The sequence below is a fragment of the Polypterus senegalus genome, chromosome 1 (assembly GCF_016835505.1).
Source record: "Polypterus senegalus isolate Bchr_013 chromosome 1, ASM1683550v1, whole genome shotgun sequence".
Classification (NCBI taxonomy): Eukaryota; Metazoa; Chordata; class Cladistia; order Polypteriformes; family Polypteridae; genus Polypterus; species Polypterus senegalus.
The window spans coordinates 292,118,259-292,138,294 of NC_053154.1; the positions used below are offsets into that span (position 1 = coordinate 292,118,259).

The 20,036-nt window shown below is 36.4% G+C and overlaps 1 protein-coding gene across 3 annotated transcripts in view; it reads left to right on the forward strand.

The window, feature by feature from the left end:
• The window catches only part of LOC120543437 (VPS10 domain-containing receptor SorCS1), a 1,156,507-nt gene that overhangs the window by 1,043,734 nt on the left and 92,737 nt on the right, over nt 1-20,036 (forward strand). For all 3 annotated transcript variants that reach the window (XR_005636356.1, XR_005636351.1, XM_039776557.1), the window contains exons 11-17: nt 2,174-2,276; nt 2,405-2,481; nt 4,960-5,051; nt 5,358-5,465; nt 12,178-12,295; nt 14,650-14,783; nt 19,089-19,202. Coding sequence is in view for 1 of the 3 variants with exons in the window: in XM_039776557.1 (XP_039632491.1) it covers nt 2,174-2,276; nt 2,405-2,481; nt 4,960-5,051; nt 5,358-5,465; nt 12,178-12,295; nt 14,650-14,783; nt 19,089-19,202 (746 nt within the window). In the remaining 2 variants the exon portion in view is untranslated. The remainder of the gene's footprint in view (nt 1-2,173; nt 2,277-2,404; nt 2,482-4,959; nt 5,052-5,357; nt 5,466-12,177; nt 12,296-14,649; nt 14,784-19,088; nt 19,203-20,036) is intronic.

The following is a 20,036-nucleotide window of genomic DNA, read 5'->3' on the forward strand; positions in this document are numbered from 1 at the left end:
TTAATACTGATGCTGTAAAAAGATCTGGAATAAGAAATTCAGGGAATATGCAACTTTAGATAAAGAACTTAAGTTTTAGATAAAGAAGTTTGCTTTTTTAAATCTTGTCATTAATTGAATTAACAAAGATATTCAAAATCAACTGGCACTGTGGGAAGACCTTGGTTGTACGGCTGAAAACATTTGGTGTCAAAAATGTTCTAATAATAGAGAACATTAATATATTTGTTTTTATGTCATTCCTATGCAGCTTGGGATTTATGCTTAGGTTCACAGTCTTGGTGGAAAACAAATCTTTTCCTATCCTCATGGTGAAGATGGTATGTTTTTTGATAATGTGCAGTATCCCAAACATAGTTTTTAATATGATGGCCAAAAGGTTCAATTTTATTCTCATAAGAACATAGAATTTTCTTCCCAATGATGTTGGAGTCCCCCATATCCCTTCTGGCTAAATCTAAATGAAATGTTACATGATTTTTTTAACAGTGCCTTACTTTGTTCCACTCTCCCATAATGCTGCAACAGTCGTTTCCTGCACAATCTTTCGATTCTTAGTCACTGTAGCCTGTAACTTCTTCAGAGTCCTAGTATGTCTTTTGGTGGCCTCCCTCACTAGTCATCTTATAGAGCGATCACTCAGTTTTTGTGGATGGCCTGCTGTGCCACACTCTTTCCATTTCTTAATGTTTGATTTAACTGGACTCCAAGGGATACTCAGTGACTTGGATGTTTTCTTGTCATGTGTTTGCTTGGAGTGTCTCTTTGTTTTCAATGGGTAGGTTAGGCCATCATACTGACTCAGCATGAGCTGGACCTTCCACATACTGGTGCATTTATACTACAATGAAGTAAATGGCCTGTATTTGATATAGCGCCTAACTAGAGTTCAAGAACCCCCCTAGGCGCTTTACAACACAACAGTCATTCACCCATTCACACACCTCAGACACATTCAGTGAAACCTCAGACTCCATTGAACTAATTCTGGGACTTCCAGAACCAATGGGATGCACCAGTGATGGTTTAGGAGTGTCATATTAAAGAGGTGAATATGTATGAGATGAATTATTTTGTGTTTTATATTTGTAATTCATTTTGATCACTTTGCAGAGATGTGTTTTCATTTTGACTGAAAATAGTATTTTCTCTCATGAGTAAATGTAAATTACTCATGTAAATTGTCAAAAAATGCACATTAAATCCATTATCATTCAATATTGAATAAACTTAAAATGGGAAAACTTCCAGGGGGCTGAATACTTTTTATACTATTTTACATCGATAGATAGATAGATAGATAGATAGATAGATAGATAGATAGATATGCGTCTGAAAACTCTCCTAGCAAAAAAAGATCATTCTTAGTCTTTCCAAAATAGAACGAGAAAAGAGAAAAGGTGATCTTTGTCTGTTCTCTTGAGTCTATTATGTAAATGTACATGAAACAGTGGATTACTCCAGCATTAAGTCAGAAAATCCTATCAAGTTTTAATTTTTTTTCTTACTAAATCCTGCTGTTCATTTTAATGCAAGTTAATAAAGAAACATGAATGTGTTGAAAAGTACCTGCTTTACATATGCAGTAGACTAGTGTATTATGATATTTTTTCCACAATATTTTCTACAATTTTTGTATTAACCAATATTAGACCCTTTCTTCTTCTTTTTTACATTTTGATTTTATTTACTGTCACCATTTCCAAACAGGATACAGAATGCCTCAAGTCACACAGCCTTTATTGTACTACATCTTGTGACCGACAGTTTACTTTCTATTGAATTTATTATAAAGTGTTTAAAATCATACTTTTTGAACATTTTTACTGTGATGTTTAGTATGTTGTTCTTTTTTTACATATAGTATTGTTACATTCATTAGCATATTGTAAACGATTTTACTTTGATTACAGATGGTGAAGCATAAATCCAAATTTGTTACAGATGGAATGTACATTTTGGTACAAGAATTTGAACACTACGAAATGCTGAAAGGGGGATGACAGGAAACAAAGAACAAATGTGTTTATAGTGGGGACAATAATAGGAACTGATATCAGTGGAAGCCAATGTGCCGACAAAGTCTCACAGAGAGAGTAATGAGCTTTGAGTGTGTGATAAATGTCTTCCAATTATCACCTGATTTTCTTATTTATCTTTTTGTTTTTGGCAGCCCTATTGCTCTTTACACCTACACCTTCAAGTGTCTGACAATCCATACGCTTCTGGAAACATTGCCAGTAAAGAGTCTGCACCTGGAATCATAGTGGCATCAGGTACAAATCACTTGGTATTACACAAGAAAAGCTGCTGGTGAAAAAGCTACACCATGAAATGTTGTGTAGAGCATTTAATGAATACATCTGTACTTATGGACATTAATTGATTTCTGTGCTCTTTCCAGGTATTGTTGGGACTGAGCTGTCAAGCAGGAATGTCAGTATGTTCATCACGTCTGATGCTGGAAACACATGGAGACAGGTCAGTGTGTCATACCCTCTAAGTGCAACTGGACGACCCATAGTTGTATAATTCTTAATATTGTTTAATTGTGGCCCATGCATCATCAGGAGCGTTTCAGCTGCTTGCATGTCACTATGCACATGCTTTTTAGACAAATGTATTTAATTTAGGTATTCAATGAGTATTGATTTTAATTTTATGCAAAGAAAAATTAATGTTATTTCTTTTAGAAGGGTTATTTATTTAAGTGTTTATACAACTCTGTACTTACTAGTGTAAGAACATAAAATTAACTCGTGGTCATTGCAAATGTTTTTAAACACAGGAAGGTGGCAAATGCAGATAGGTATCAAACAGCTGTGAGGAATGAAAAAGACACAGAGTGGCAGCATCAGCATCTCAGGAATCCTAGAGTGCCAAACAACCAGGGCAGGCTTACTCAGCACCAGTCCTGGTGGTCCGCAGTGGCTACAGGTTTTCAGTCCAATTAGTTTTATAGTTAGAAGCCAGGGATAGTTGCTAATAAAACTTGGCATTTAATTATTTGGATTGTTAGTTCTTTCATTTTTAAAATATTTATTACACACCCACTGTCCAGAGTCATGCAGGTTTGGAGAATTGACAATGCTAAACTGGCCCAAGTGTGTGGGTGTGAGTGTGGGTACCCTGTGATGGATTGGCGCCCTGTCCTGGGTTTGTTCCTATGCTAATTGGGATAGGTGCCATCCCCCAGCAACCCTGGTCTAAATTAAGTGGGTCAATAATTGACATGTTATCAATTTTTTATTTTTCTGACAACATTTTGTGGTTCGGAGCAGATTTGGACCTTATTGCTCTTCCCATCTCTCTCATTTATTTCAAAACATTAACACAGATACCTCATGATGCATATACACATGTCTAAATGGAAGCACCTTAGCTGGGGAGCTGGTGGTTTCTTTGCCATTTGTACCTCATTATTAACTGATTAAGAAAACAGAAAACCTCAATACAGTTGTTTAAAACTAAAATAGGTAATTAAGGGTTCTGAATCGTAATAACTGAGTTAACTAAAGTTAAGCTTCAAAAAACATTGCATTAATAGAAAATAAATGAGTTCTAATTAAAAATATGATTAAAACAAAAAGCTGCAGCTACTCTGGACCTCCAGGACCAGAGTTGAGCACCCCTGAAATACGGTAACAGCGCAGTCAAAAACCAGTTTGGGTCTGTGGGAACTGGTCCAGTCGCAGACAGGGCACCAGTTCTATCACATTGAACATTATTGTACATGGACACTCTTATTTATACTGTTCCAGATTTGAGTCACCATATTTGGAATGTGGAAGAAAGCCCAAGTATATGAAAGTAAAACTCACACAAGCAATGGGAGAATGTATAAAATCTAAAGAGATCACCATCTAGACTAGCGGCAGCATTAACAAATGCGCCACGCTGTGTTAAGCATATCATTCTAATATACACATAATGACTACCAATCTTATATATAAACATCTACACGTAGAAGTGTGTATGTCTGTCTCTCTGACCTGGAAGTGTGAGGCTACAGCATGAAGGCCAAAGAAAGCAACTCTGTCACCAAAGTGAAACCGCTGAGAAAAAAGATAAACTCGTTTAGCCGTCAATACACAAAGAGGAAAGCACATCGGCAAAACGAAACCTCAGAGGAAAGAGAACTTTGCTTAGCCAGTAAGGTACAACTGATGAGATTGATTGATTGAAGTGCCAGAATCTATGGTTTCTAGGAGCCCAGGATTATACAGCTAGTATGTTATAAATAACCAACATACAGTACATGCACACACACTTGTTTGAGACACTTGTGAAAACCTGTGGTGACCCAAGAGAACATGCAGGCATTGACTTTACTGGGGTTTGCAACCTTAAAGCAGCAGCACTCACCAGAGTGCCACCATGTCACCCAAATTACATTATATTTTCATCCAACCTTTATCAAACTAGCATAATCTAGATCATGAGAGCCAGAATCAGACTCTCTAACTTGGACAGACTCACTCTACCTTGGAGACTCACTCACTCGAACTGGCAGAGAAAAGTTAAGTTCACCAATTAATCTAACAAGTGCATCTCTGGGATGTGAGCAAGAAAATGAGAGTAAAACAACATCATCACCATAGATGAAACACACAGTGACCAGGCCAGCCATCAAACCCTGGACTGTTGAGCTGTAAGGTTAAGTATCCCTGACACCTATTATTATTTAGATTTTTTATAACAGTATAAATAACAATATAATTTCAATTTAATGTGCAATTAAATTTAAGTTAGAATTAATGAATGAAGCAAATCTGTAGCAAAAATCAAAACTCCATTTAATGGAGATAGCAAAGAAAACAGACCTAATGGTCATTACTTCTAGTTATTTCTTTAAGCTAATGGCTTAAAGAAAATGAAGAAAATGTTTAGTTATATTTTAGGACTTAGGGAGATTTAGAAATGTTTGCTAATTAAAAATACTTTCTTCTCTTTCTTTAGATTTTTGAAGAGGAGCATAGTGTTCTTTACCTAAATCAAGGAGGGGCACTAGTAGCCATTAAACATACTCCACTACCCATTCGACATGTTTGGTATTTGATCTTTTTATTGCTTCATTATGTTTTATTTTTTTATCCATATCAATACAAAAACTATGTTTACTTTATTTCTAACTTAATAAATTTAAAGTTAGTGAATTGCCAGTTTCACTTATTCTAGTTAAAATCACTGCTTTTATGCTGGGTTTGGGTTAATGAATTAAATGTTGCTGTATGCGTATCTATAGATTATTTAACAGATTAAAATATATCAATGAAGCATGTGTTTCCTAGTAAATGGCATATATTCTAAAATATGTTTCTAGGAGTTATTAACAAAACATATTTTGTCTTCAATAGGCTCAGTTTTGATGAAGGCAAACTATGGAAAAAGTACAGCTTTACCTCAGTCCCTCTATTTGTAGATGGCGTGCTTGGAGAACCTGGCGATGAAACTTTAATCATGACGTGAGTATAACAGGAAACAACTCTGAAACAAATACATTTCATTTGCTGTGCTAGAAATAGTTGTAGGTATCTGGAGCCTACATGATACTGCAGGCGGTGGTCAGAGGCTGGCAGAGATCACGAACCCTGCTCTTATCTGGCCACTAATTACAGCAAACTGGCGAAGTCTGTGAATTCTTATGGATGGTATCCCTACTGCTAGTATGCTAAATAATTTGGTAGTATATAGAAAAATGTAGTAAGGTGCACTGGAAAGCATTTTTCCTGTGTCTTACTTTTATTTAAGTGAAATCGTATTAACTGTTAATTTTGTGAAGACCAGTACCCTCTGTGAATTAAACCTCCAGTATTTAGATTTATTCTGAAATTTTCCATGTTTGCTTTCTTAGTTATATATTTTTGTTTACTGTTTACAATTTTAGTATAGTAACCACATTGTGTCTGTGGATGCATCCATGGTGACATGGCACCTTTTCATTAGTGCCATCTTATTTTAGGGTGAGGGGCTTCTTATTGATCCTTAACATAAAAAAAGAAAGGCACTCATTTGGTTAGATCTTCAGGTAATAAATATCTTGTATTATTCTTTGACTCTGAGTTATAGTTTTGACATTCTAAAAATGTTTTTCTGAACTTTAAGGGCAAAACCCTCTCTGCACAATGTATAATCCTTCCTCACACATGCTTGAAAATACACATACATCCTTACATGGGTAAATATTTTAATAAACCAACACACATAGCTTAGTTTTACTCAATATAAAATCTAAAATTAGTGGTACAGTTCATGTATTATTCAAAATTGGAATCATGTGATTTCTTTTTTTTGTACACTGTATTAATCCCCAAGGAGAAACTGTCTTTTCACATGACCTTTGCAGGTCAGAGTGAATGGTCAGCCATCGTACTGCGCCCCTGGAGCAATTTTCAGGTTAAGGGCCTTGCCCAAAGGCCATGCAGAGTAGGATCTCCTCTGGCAATAGCGGGATTTGAACTGGCAACCTTCCAAACACCAGCACAAGTACTTAGCCTCAGAGACATCACTCCACCTTTCCACACTAACTACAACATTAATAATAATGTATATTTTATTTTGTATTGTATAAATGACTGTGCTAAAAAAAAAGACTGAGCTCAAGAACGTCATGATTTGGTATGATTTTGGTTCCTCAAATGCTGCTGTTATTTATTTCCATTATTAGGTCCCCTTCCAGTGTTGCTAGGGGTGAGGCCTGAGGCCTGAGGTCATGACCAATGTGTAATCAACATAAAAGAATAAAACGATGAGTTCAAATCCTTATCCAATTTACAGACTAAAAAGGACTCAAAGTTTATCTTTGTGCTGTTTTCACATGTGTAATTTTGGTTTTGACCCTCTTATTCTCTCAACCATAAGATGGGATAAAATACTACATCGGCTCTGAGAAAAGAAATAGAGAGAAGACGAAGTGTGATGTAAAATTGGCACTTTGAGGTCTTTTGAAAGGTTTGTTATAAAACCAGTAGCAAAGAAGTAAGGGACATGGGTGGTGAGCTCAACAATAAAGATGACAGTGAGACAAAAGAAGGTTCGCACTGGACAGGTCAGGTGGCTATTTCATCATCTCATCTCTACTTCCTGCCACCACCAATCCAGACAAGAATCCTAAAACACGCAGCATTGCGCCCTGGACCCCACTCACCCCTTTCAGATGGACCTGGTTACAATTTTTGTTTTTTGTGCTCAAACTTCTTACCTCCCATAATACAAAACAAACCTCAGCCATCACAGTGTAGTGTTTTTACAGAATGGATCCTTACTGGTCACAGTAGAGATAAAATGTGAAAAAAACAAAGACATTATTTGTAGATATTTTGGACAACTGTGGACTAGATGGCATTTTCTCTTTTTTTCCCAACAAGCAAAGGCAAAGACATCAATATTGAACATTCTGTGCAATTATTCCCCACTTTGTAGGCTGTTTTCCCAAAACTGTGTTAGCAACACTCTTAGAATAACACCAGGGAAAAGACTTAGCATCATTTCTGTTTTGTTTTCTATTCCATTTCATCTAAGAATTTTTCGAACAGCCAATACCAATTCATAGCTTGCTTTGCTCTTGTTTTTTATGTTGAACTCATGGTACTATTTCAGTGACTCCATACTGACGCTGCAGTCAGTGATTGATTTTGGCCTGTGGTGTCATGTGAACAACAAAACTGTAGTTGAAGCATTGCTTATCTCCACACCATTTTTAATTTTTTTTTGCAGGTGTTTGAATTGATTTAATTTTTAAATAAATACCATGGTGCCTGTAGCCGTGAACTGGATTAAGTAGGTTCGATAATGGATTACTGGACTTATAGCAGTTTGAGGTGATGTCAGTGTTCAATGTGACTTAGAAACTTCGATCAATAACAAGCAACATTAAATTGAGACAAGGGAGAAAATACGTAGCATAACATAACCTGCTTAATCAAGTTCAGGGTGGGAGATGAAAAAGTAATAATTATTAAAACTGGAGTGTAAAAAGCAGAAAAAGCACAATTAACATAATAATTTCCTCTAAATCTTCTTCTCTGGACAAGAATGCATATTTCTTTTCCTTAAATTCAATGTAATTTATGCAAAAGTAAGGTCTTGTCTTTTAAAGCAGAACATGTTCAATAGTCATTTTTTGGTCCCTGATTCTAGTTTCTAATGTTAAATAAAAACCAGGATAAGTAGCAGTTGTATGTGATGAAATTAGCACTTGTAACAGAACAGCATTTTACATCCGTAATAACAGCACAAGTGTCTGTGTATCTGTAAATCTGTCTGCCTGCTAGGGTTAAGTAGAAAAAAAATTAAACAGGCAAAACACGTACAAGAAGGGTAAAAAAGAAAAAATAATAATAATAATACAAATAAGGGTCTAAAAGTAAGATGATTTGTCTTACTGGCATATTCTGTTGTCTGACGTTATATGCCAGCAACAGCATCATGGTAGTGACCTTTCTTGCACATGAAAAAGATTTATAGCTGTAATGCTAGTGACTGGTAACTTCATGAGTGAAAATATCAATAAAATGAAACCAAAGCCCTGACACAACTAGGCTAGAGTCGCTAAACAAGCCAATGTGGTTACAACAACCGTCACATTTTCCCAGCAAAACAATGCAACAATAAGAGTGGTCATTTTGATAAGTGACGGTGAGAGCGACTCTATCTGAAAAGGAAAAGGCGTCCACAAGAAAATAGGATCAGGTGTATATTGTTTTACCAGATGAAATGTTCAACCCATGAATCTAATGTTCATGTTCATTACTTAGATCAAAACCAGTCTTAAACGAGTAGCACAGCTGGTTTTTTATATAAACCTACAACTTACAAAATCTTCTTCTTTCGGCTGCTCTCCCTAGGGGTCGCCACAGCGGATCATCTTGTTTCATATCTTTCTGTCCTCTGCATCTTATTCTGTCACACAGATCACCTGCATGTCCTCTCTAACCACATTCATAAACCTTCTCTTAGGCCTTCCTCTTTTTCTCTTCCCTGGCAGCTCTATCCTTAGCATCCTTCTCCCAATATACTGTACTCAGCATCTCTCCTCTGCACATGTCCAAACCAAACCTACAACTTACAAAATACTCTTTCTAAAAACAATGTTTATCTTAGTATACGTATTAAAGTCACATAACATTCTTAAATTAACTTAATCTAAACCAGGGTTTGGGGTTAGGTGGATGCAAAACAGGAATCAGTACCGTGGACAAGGCACCAGTTCATAGGGTGCACAGAACCACATGGGACCCATTTAGAGTCACCAAGTAACTTAACACACATCTTAAGGATGTGGGAAGAGAAGGAGAACAAGTCCACACTGTCATGAGAACATGCAGTTCTTATAGTATAGCCAGAGTTTCATCCCTGGCTCAAGCTGATTTTCCTTTTTGTTTATTCTTTTCTATTGTCTTTTGAATAATATTTTTTCTATTATGCTATTGAATATATTTGTTTCCTTTCTATTTGTACTTGATTTATGATTTTTGACTTGTTTATTCATTTTTTCTTCTCATTAGCATTGTACTATATTGATTATGTGTTTATTATTTATTTATACTATATGCCTTCTGCACTGTATATAATGCTCAGGGCGGCAGACCCCTGGACACAGTAGCCGGGTATCGTTCCCAGCCCTATTTAAAGTTTAGGAGAAGGTACATTAAGCTGACCGCTGTAGAATTAATGAATTCTTTTGTTATTTGGCTCTGACAAGAATTTACAAATTTCATCTTTGTAAGCGTTTTCTTTTTCTTATTGGTTTTTAGGTTAAGGATTTTGGTTAGGTTAAAGGCTGCCTTTTAGGCACACCATTTTTTATTTTATCTTTGCTATTGTTAAGGGATTATATTTGTTAAACAAATCTTCAAATTTAAATGAACTTTAATATTGCTATTGTAGGCAACAGCTTGCCATGGTTTGCCACGCCCTTTTGAGTTTTTGAAATTTCAAAGCCATGACCCATTTTCTGTTTGGCCTGTGCAGGCCTCTAGCCTGCTTCTTGACTTTGGGTTAGTCTCAAATTACTGCCAGGCTTCATTGGAGCACTGAGGTCTAGTGTGGGATGTATGAGACCAGTAAATCATAATCACAATTTACATATTTCAACCAGATACAGTACAGGATTCAATCTGTTAGATCTGTGCCACAATTCCGCCCTATATTTAACTATTGTCCTAGGAAAACTCAAAAGAAAAAAGGCTGGATTCACTTCAGGCCTACATGGTCTTATTATTCTAAAGAGATGTAAGTAGATGAATATTCTCAGCAAGTCAGAGCAAACAAAATACTGAATCTGATAAATATATTTAAATTAGTTGTGGACGCGGCCCGGACACAGACAGGCGGACATGTTGTTCATCACCACCACACATTTATTTTACACTAATATTTACAAATGAGTCCAGTGCACACACATAAACCCCACACAGTCCTGGCCACACAATGCCTTCTCTTCAGGCTGCCTCCACTCCCGTCTCCTGCTTTGTCCTGCTTCCACCCGACTCCAGCCTCGAATGAAGGGAGACGGCCCCTTTTATTTCAACCCGGATGGGCTCCAGGTGTTTCCCGGCACTCCTCCCTGGACAAGCCCCAGTGTGGTGGAAGTGCTGAGGTCCAGGGTCCCCAAGGCATTGGGGTGCCCCCTGGCGGTGACCACGGGTCCCTACAGGGTTGGGCTTCCAAGCCCCCTACCCGTGGCCCCCAAAGCAACCAGGATGGTGGCCCCCACGTGATCCAGGGTGGGCATAGACCCTCTTCCGGTCCCTCAAGGCATCCCGGCCAGGTCGTAGCCCTTGGCATCCCTGACATAGTAAAAGAATGAAGTTAGTTTATTCCAGATAATAAAAAATGAAATAGTATGTGAATGCAACTGAAAGGTTATGAATGATACAAGTATCACACAACAAGTGTCATCCTTTAGTGTTTTGCACTGTCCATACCTTAACACCATGTTGTCCATAACATAATGTGTTTTATATATGGAATTAATTTAGTGTCACTTTGCAGAGATCGGTTTTAACTTTGACATTAAAGATTCTTTTTCTGTTGATGAATCTCAAAAATGCCACATTAAATCCACTGTTTTTCAATGTGGTATAAGAATAAAATGTGAAAACCTTCAATAGAGTGAATACTTTTTATAGGCTCTGAATGTACACTGCATTTATTCAGTAATTATCTGCTTCATTCTGGTTTAATCAGGCATTATTAATGTGTAATTTGAGTAATGGTATAAATAAATACTACACTACACTAAATACACTGTTAGTTGAATAAGAATAAGAAAGGTAACAGTCTTTTGTATTTATTCATATTCTTTTTTCTCATGTGAATTTTTGAAACTTGAAATTTATTAGTAATTTTTGTTGTTTACTATGTAACATCATCAATTGCCATTTTGTTCAATATTTTGAAGCAGCTGACATCATTTTGCAGTATTTGTTTTAAGGCCATCACCATGTTGTTTTAGGTCAGTGGTTCTCAATCTGTTGGGCAGGCCCTCCTAGGGGGGGCGCGAAGATGTGAAAAACAGAAAACAAGAATCGAAAATATGAAAAATACATCTATTGAAACCAAAACAAATTAACTTAAACTACATTCTAATACTGGAAAAATAAATATAGAGTTAGATAAATATCAATAAAAATTAAGTAGGTATAATAAAATATGAATCTATGATATATCATTAATTAAAAAAAAACAAATTGGTATTAGTGGGCTCCTTTCAGAAAAATGTTAGGGGGGACGCGATTAAAACTGTTATGAAAACTCGGGTCGCAAATACTTAAAGGTTGAGAAACGCTGTTTTAGGTAACACCAGTCCATTGTCCCCACATAATTGTAAACAGTGATACGTATGACACCCTCACATTACCATTAGTTAAGATTAACAAACAAGCTTCTTATAACATTGATTTTCCATGGTTTTGGCACATTGTTTGTCCTGTTTATTTGGTTTTGGTTTAAAGCCCCCAGACTGTTTTCCTTGACTTGCCTAGCCCTTTTAATAATAATTTTATTTTCTGGTTTATTTTTATTTAATCATAAGCATTTTTTGGCATATTTAATTACACCATCATTATATGATGAAATGTAATCTAATAAGTCACATTTCAAACAAAGTTTCAGCACAAGTTTATTTTTGTGACATGATGAGTAATGATATCTATTTCCTTTTTTTAATTACAGGATCTTTGGGCATGTTAGCCATCGGTCAGAATGGCAGCTTGTAAAAGTAGATTACAGATCAATTTTCAATAGAAGGTGTGTCGAAGAAGACTATCAGACATGGCACCTTCATAACCAGGTACTGGATCTTTAGGAGGTGTTCGCCTTAGTACAACTGAACATTTGTACCACAAACTGTAAAATCATTTATATATGACTTAATTTTCTTAAAATAAATTGCAATTCTAACTTTAAATAGTTACAGTAAGCCTTAACCATAAACTTATGTACCAAGTCCAGGCTTAAGTCACCTCTGAACAAGCTCTTCAATCATTTTCAGGTTTTAGGGTGTCCTTACAACTGCTTTAAAGACTCCAGACTCAAACTATCTAGCATTCTCTGGTATTCCTGCACCCCTTAGCCTTCAGTTGCCATTAAAGGGCCTGATCTCCAAAGCAGCTGTCCAGCTGCCCGGTTTAGGAAGTGACACAATCTGAAACCTTCAGTCTGGGACATTTTCCTGCTACCTATCAGGTTACAGAAAGGTTTCTTATACTTTTTTCTTGCATCCCAGTCTTGCCCTTCTTAATGTCTTTGAGACCAATTCCATGATAATTGAGATTTCCTCTTCGAGAATTGCCACCAATCATCATAGTGAGGTGGAGTCCTGCTTATAGAATCTTCATCAATTGTCATAACGAGGTAATGTTGATTGCTTAAACAATCCACAAGCAACCCATTTCCTTTAAATACAGTGATAATTCATGACCTTATTGTGACCTAATATAACAGACACAAGCAAACCATTTAGACACATTATACACTTCACATAATTATTACTATAACTTGGAAAAAATTTCTGTTTTAGGTATGTGTTCAGCATTTCTTGCCTTGATTTATGGTCATCCTACATTTACCCAGATCATTGTAGACACGGAACACACAGGAAATGTATGTATTCCAAATAACAATATATTACACTGGTCAACAACCATTTTGTTACTGAGATTCTTTCACCTGCACTTTAACAAATTTCACTTGCTGACTCCAAATCTGAAAACCGTTTTCGTCCAGCATGTCCCATTTTTTAGTTATGATGTTCCAGGTCTTGGACAAGTAGGGTGACTGGACAGTAATGGCGAAGTGTTTCAGCATTTACGAAATAAATTTGATCTTGAGAAAAGTGAAGCAAAAATTAAGGAAGGTGTTTTTGGTTCCCTGAAATCCGTGAACTGATGTTTGACGATGAATTCAAAAGGAAACTGAAGCCAACTGAATCAGCACCCTAATTCCTGCAGGCTGTTAAGAATTTTCTTGACAGTCACAGAGCAGAGAATTATGCTGAGCTTGTTGAGAATATGCTGCAAGTATATTAGCTTACAAGAGCCAGAATGTCACTGAAGACGCATTTTTTACATTCTCAATTTTCGACTTTTTTTTCCACCAAAACTAAGCGATGTCAGAGATAAGCATGGGGAAAGATTTCATCAAGATACAAAAGTGATGGAAAACCAATATCAGGGATAATTTACTCCAAGTATGATGAGTAACTACTTTTGGTTCATTCAAAGAGAGACAGATGTGCAGTACAAGCGCAAAAGCAATTGCCTCAGACAATTTTGAGCACACTGACCTCACTTTTATATTGAGGTAAATTGACATAAACATGGTTTAAAGTGTCTCTGGTATCGTCTTCTGGTTTGTTTTCAGAATAAACACATTCAAACAATTTTGGTGGGACAGAGTTCAAACTCTGGATATTGTGTTGATATATTATATTGATATTCAAAAGTGTCAAAACGGAAATGATAATCTAATGTGCTAGCTTAATTCCGATTTCATATATGTAAACTTAATAGAGAGCTGGTCTGAAGTTCCCAGTAGAAAACAAAAAATATTTTTTTGTAGACCAGTGTTATTTACCCTATGCAACTCCAGGCACCTCTCACCCAGATAAAGAGACTTTAGCTCTGAGAATCTTTTGTGCAACTTGAGCTGTATCAGTGGGTGGATGGGATAGCAGGCTGCTTGCTGCTTGTGCTGATCGACACATTTATAAAACAAAAGATGCTAATGCAGTGGTGTGAAGGAATTCAAGGAGGCCTGGCATTACGCGTTTTTTCATAGGCTTCAGAGATTCTAGGGATAACAAAAGGAAAAGTTCAAACAAATCACTGAAAGCTCATAACTACCATGACACTCATGCCCATGATGAGTATATGTAAACTTATGACCACAAGTGTACCCTCTTCAGATCCATCCATCCACCCACTGATTTTCTAACCCACTTATCTACTTCAAGGTCATGCGGAGCCTGTGACTATGTTGTCATCTTCCATTCCATCACAATGTTTTCTCATGTACCAGTTTTAATTATTTATCAATTGATTGTGGCTGAAATGATTAATTATTAACAATTTGCCCTCCAAATTTAAATATTTAGTAGTTACAGAAGATTAATTGGTGTCCTAAAAACTGAATTGTTCTCCTCAGGGTGATCCTTGTATCATGGGGATGAAAAGAATTTACAGAAAGCTTAAACCACCAGCCAGGTGCATCATGGGAAGGGAGCATTCTCTGACAATGACATCAGAGCCATGCCTCTGCACTCAGTCTGACTTTGAGTGGTAAGTGATGATCAAATATGTATGTTTCTGACATCTTGTGTGAATGGAATATTCCTTCCAAATGTGATTGATAATGAAATGTTAATAAAACATCCTGCTGGGAAAGGCACATAATGGAGTGACGGAGACATTGAAGTATATAGTTATAACAGAACAGCCAAGTTGGAAAGTTTTTTTAGAATATAAAGTTGCTTCTGCTTCCTATATTCACAGTGTTTATCTAACTATTGTCCTCATTCCTTTTTCTTTGCATATATTATAAGCATTTTAATTTAGAAATATATGCCAATGTTGCGATATTTTGTTGCAGTTTGTACCAACATTTTTGTCCAAGCCATTTTAATATATTTCCGTATTTGAAATAATATGATCCATCATAAATTAAAAAAAACAAACTTTCTGTTTTGTTAAGTGTTATATAAAATGTGGATACCAAATACATCTGTCAGTTTCAGCTTTGTTCAAAGAAAACCGTTGAGTTTTTTGTGCAAAGGTATCAATATTTTCAGCCATGTCTGCAGTTAGCTTCTTCTCCTTGTTTCTGCATGGGGTTGTCTCCCACATCCTCAAAGACATGCAAGTTATGTTAATTAGAGACACTGTGCCAGCCCTTGGGTGGATGTTTGTGTGTGCACAGAAGTAGACTGGTCCTCTGCCCAGAGTTGCTTCCTTCCTTAAAACTGTTGCTCAGGGTTTTGGCTTCTAACCCCCATAACCTAAACTGAATAAAGCAAATTTGACAATGTGTGTATGTATAGAATTGTAGACAATGGCACTTAGCAGTCAATGCATATTTGTATAGGGTTCATACTTCAACACTGAGTGGTTTTGATACTCCGAGCAAGTCACTATGCAGACTTTCCTGCACACTTGTCATTTACTGTATAAGTCATTTTGCATGCAAGGTGGATTTTATAGAATGATTTTTCCTAATGGCAGTATACAGTGAATCCACCCAACCTTTTTCATAACTAGCTTAATCTTCCAGATGGTCTTGTTGAGCCAGAGCATCAAACACATTCAATTCTTACAATTCTAAGATGTCAAATTGTAAAATGTAAGTACTGTAGTATAGGGTTCCTTGTACAACTTCAAATCAGTGAATTGTCTTGACTGTTTCTAATTTAAAATGCATTTTATTCTAGATTTCATTTTGTTTTGTGAAGAGTTTTATCCCAGTTAGCGCATGTAGGCAGCAGAGTACAATAGCAAGTAGTTTGTCATTTCATAGCATTTTGATACCAACTTCATTCTTAGGGTGGGTATCATTTGTGTGGATTTTGAGTGTTTAACCACTTTTCACTTGGATCTCTTCTAGATACTCTGGTTTGTATCCAGTCCAGAGGCACATTATGTGGTGGACTGATCCAATGTAAATGAGTTTTGAGTTAAAGGATTTTGCTGTAACCTGTGACCATGACCATATGCTTGTACTTAAATGATGCCAAAAGAAACTTGAGTGCCCATAGGAAAACAAGCAAACTCTACACAGACAGTGTCTGGGGCACCATTCCATCTTGCAGCTGTGAGACAAGGAAAGCACTGTGTGGCCATGCCCACCAGAATGGATATCTATTTAACTGTAAAGTGAACATGTTTGCATTCCCATTTACTCAGTTTCAGAGTCGTATAACTAAGACAGCAAATACCCAATACGCTTAATTCACATGAACCCTTCAGGTTTTGTAGCCAATCGAAGCAACACCCTATTATTAGCAGTGACAGTACTAGCAGTATTAGTATTGTCGGGTGTATAGTACAAATCTTAATTGGATGTCTTACCAACATGCAATAGTTCTTCACTCTCTGGGGCCATAATAAGCAAGAATGTAGAATAAAGTGTCTTGTTCAGTATTACACAGTTAGAGATTGGGATTGAATCTTGTCTTGTATTAGAAAAATATCCTCCTCTTGCTTTGACAACATGCCCCAATAAACTTTTTAACGCCAAAAATGAATCTCAGTATGTTAGGTATTATGAGACTTGGACTGTAATACGAGTCTACTGTAGGCCCAATGTACACTCACCGATGCCATTTGGAGCCCAATGATATGGTGAGCTTTGGATTCCCTTAACGTGAAATGAACTGGATGTGCTTTTTTGTTTTTTTTATAATTCATTTCCATTTGATCTCTAATTTATTTCATTACGCATTCCAAACAAATCCTCCACTGCACTTCACAGGCAGTTTATTACTCAAAGTGTGCCTGGTATGAATAATTAGCCTCCCTGTATCAGGCATTAATTTACAGTAACTGTGCTGTGCTGCCTAATGCATCTTGTACTAATTATTGTAATTCATTAACATCAGCCCATCTTGTCACTAATTAATTGCATTACCAATGTGAAAAAATTGGAACCATGTTTCTTCCACTACAAAACTTACTTTCTCAGCTTATGAAATGTTTTTCTTATTTCATTTTTGTTGTATTTTATCCTAACCCTGAGGTCAAATGAAATCAGAATCAAGGGCCTCTAATTTGTGTGATTTTATCATGTCTTACTTGAGCTCATCTACTTTATGCATGCTGTTCATTTTAAATGACCAGGTCTCTCTATATCCTAAAGAGGTGCATTCTGGGGTAATTGGTGAGTCTAAGCTCTCTTACACAGTGCCAGTTCATAACTCTCAGTCAGTGTAACCTGCACATAGATGTGTATGTGGGTATTAATCTACTGTAGTACACAATAAACAACAAAACTACAGTTTAAAAAGTTCAGGTGGAAATGAAGGGTACCAGTACTATAAGCTCTTAGAGATAAAGCCAAATATGTCTATATTTATGCTCTTTACAATTATAACTTTCAAATGAATGCAATAATAATAACAAATTTCTGAAGAACAAGCCCCTGCATCGACCGTTCTTCCAACATCTTGACAGACCAGGGGTCAACAAAGAAGCCTCCATGTCTGGTGCAGTTCCAGTGTCATATGAGAAACTGATTTTCATAGTCCAGGACCAGGCATTCAACACCAGATACCACCAGACGAGCATCCTAAAGCAGGGAGTCAACAGCAAGTGCAGGATGTGTAACAAAGCAGATGTGCATGTAAGTCAAATAGTCACTGGTTGCAGAATGCATGCACCATCTGAATACACCTACAGACACCACAGCTAGATAGTTACATCCACTGGATCATGTGCCAAGTATCTAGGAGGAACAAGCACCTTATAAGTACTAAAAGCACATCCTGGACAAGGTAGTCAGTCTCAATGACACAATCATCATCAGGTGGTACTTGCCCATAGTTACAAACCAGACAATACCAGCCAACTGTCCTGAGATAGTGATGCACATCAGGAAAGAGAGGACATCCCTTCTTTCGTAAAGACACAAACACCTTAATGTAAGAGATAGTGAAGCAAAACAAGTACAGGCACCTGGAAATCAAGATCAGCATGATGTGGATGCCTGGAGAAGAATGGTGCCAGTAATAGCAGAAGCATTATGAACATGCAAGAAAGATTTCATCTGAGCTAAAAAAATAGTGCAGAAGATCAAAGCTTATGGGCACTGCACATATTCTCAGAAGGGTGCTTAGGTGAATAGTTTTGATATCTTGTTGATGTCTTCATTTGCCAGAGATCACCAAAAACAGGCGAGAAGTTCAACATAATAATAATAATCATCATAATCAGTTCTTCTTTAATGTCCTGAGTTTCATTTTTGTTGCCTATGTGTACTCAATGGCTATTATGTTTCATACAAAAAATCTATTACACAGTATTTTTTAAAGCAGATGTGTAGCTATTTGAAAATAACAAATAATGAGCTCCTGCAATGTGAAACACATTTTTCATCATAAGTGATGCAAACCTGAACCTGTGAGTTAATGGAGCTGTTGAAATGACAGCCTTTAGGCAATAGAGTCATATAATGTGTGAGTCATTCAGATGTGAATTGGGCCAAACATGTGTTAGTTGTGTTAAAAAGTAGGGTCAGAGCGTCTCTGCAGTGTACTCTGTGTCGGTGAGGTAGTCATTTTCACTGAACTTTACTTTTTAATCATCTCATTGGTAGTAGAATGACATGTAATTTACACTACAATATTAGTTGTGATTACTTGAGCATTAACAAATATGTTTTAGACTATATCCTTTATTGAATTACATTTTTTGATATAAATGCAAACTATCCCAAACTCTTGTTTTGCTCCTCCATATTACATTGTTATTCTTCTACATTTGCATTTAAAGGAATTCTTTTGAGAAATTATTTTTAGGTCACAGTAATTTTCCATCACCTCCTCCACCTTTTCCAAAGGTCAGTTAATTTTTCCTTTTTTTCACCCTTTGTCACAGTGATTATGGTTATGAGCGCCGCAGTGATGGGAAATGTTTGCCGGCCTTCTGGTTCAATCCATCTTCCATTGCTAGAAGCTGCACAGCTGGGAAGAGTTTTCTCAACAGTACTGGGTGAGGACATATCTGACATTTCCATTAATGCCTTAACTAGTCTGGTATTTTGTTTCACAGGTAACAAGATCACATTTTAGCTAGAGATTAAAGTGGTGTTCCTATAGCTGTGAACAACAATGTGAAAGAAAATGTAGATTTTCTAACTGCAGATTAGTTGGCTTTTCCACAAAATAAATCTGCATCACTAAAAATCAGCAGATGATCTTAAAAAAAAGGAAAATAAAGTTAGGCGTTTACAAGAGCACAAGGGACAATCAAGAACAGAAACGCATATTGAAAATGACAATCATACTGTTCTCAAGATCTGCTTCTATTTAAGATTATTTTGGATATTTTTGGGATTTATTTATTTTTTAAACTTATTAAAAAATCATCTTGGAGTCTACAAAAGGAGTTGCTTTATGAATTAATATAGTTACGTCTCTGATTCTGATCTTTAATAATGATTTCTTAATTTGATCTTTAAAATTTACATACATCTCCCACAGCAAGGCTATATCTGAGTTTAATGAGCTAAAATGTGCTAACACTTCTTTTCTTTTCAATTTGTGACTGAGACTTTTGACATGCTATGTAACAAAGTTTAATGAGAGATCACAGTTTCCTGATCTTTGGTTTTCACACTTCATATTTCTTATCAACACTGGCATTTCTTATCCTTCCAGAAAGGCACATTTGTCTTTCTTGAATGTAACTGTTGAAAAGTTTCATATCATAACCACTACAAACTGTAATATTACATATTTTATCCTTGGTTTACTTCTGGAAACAAGATTAAGACAGGCACTGCCTTCTAACATGCTACACACTGAGCCACACCAAACACAAAAG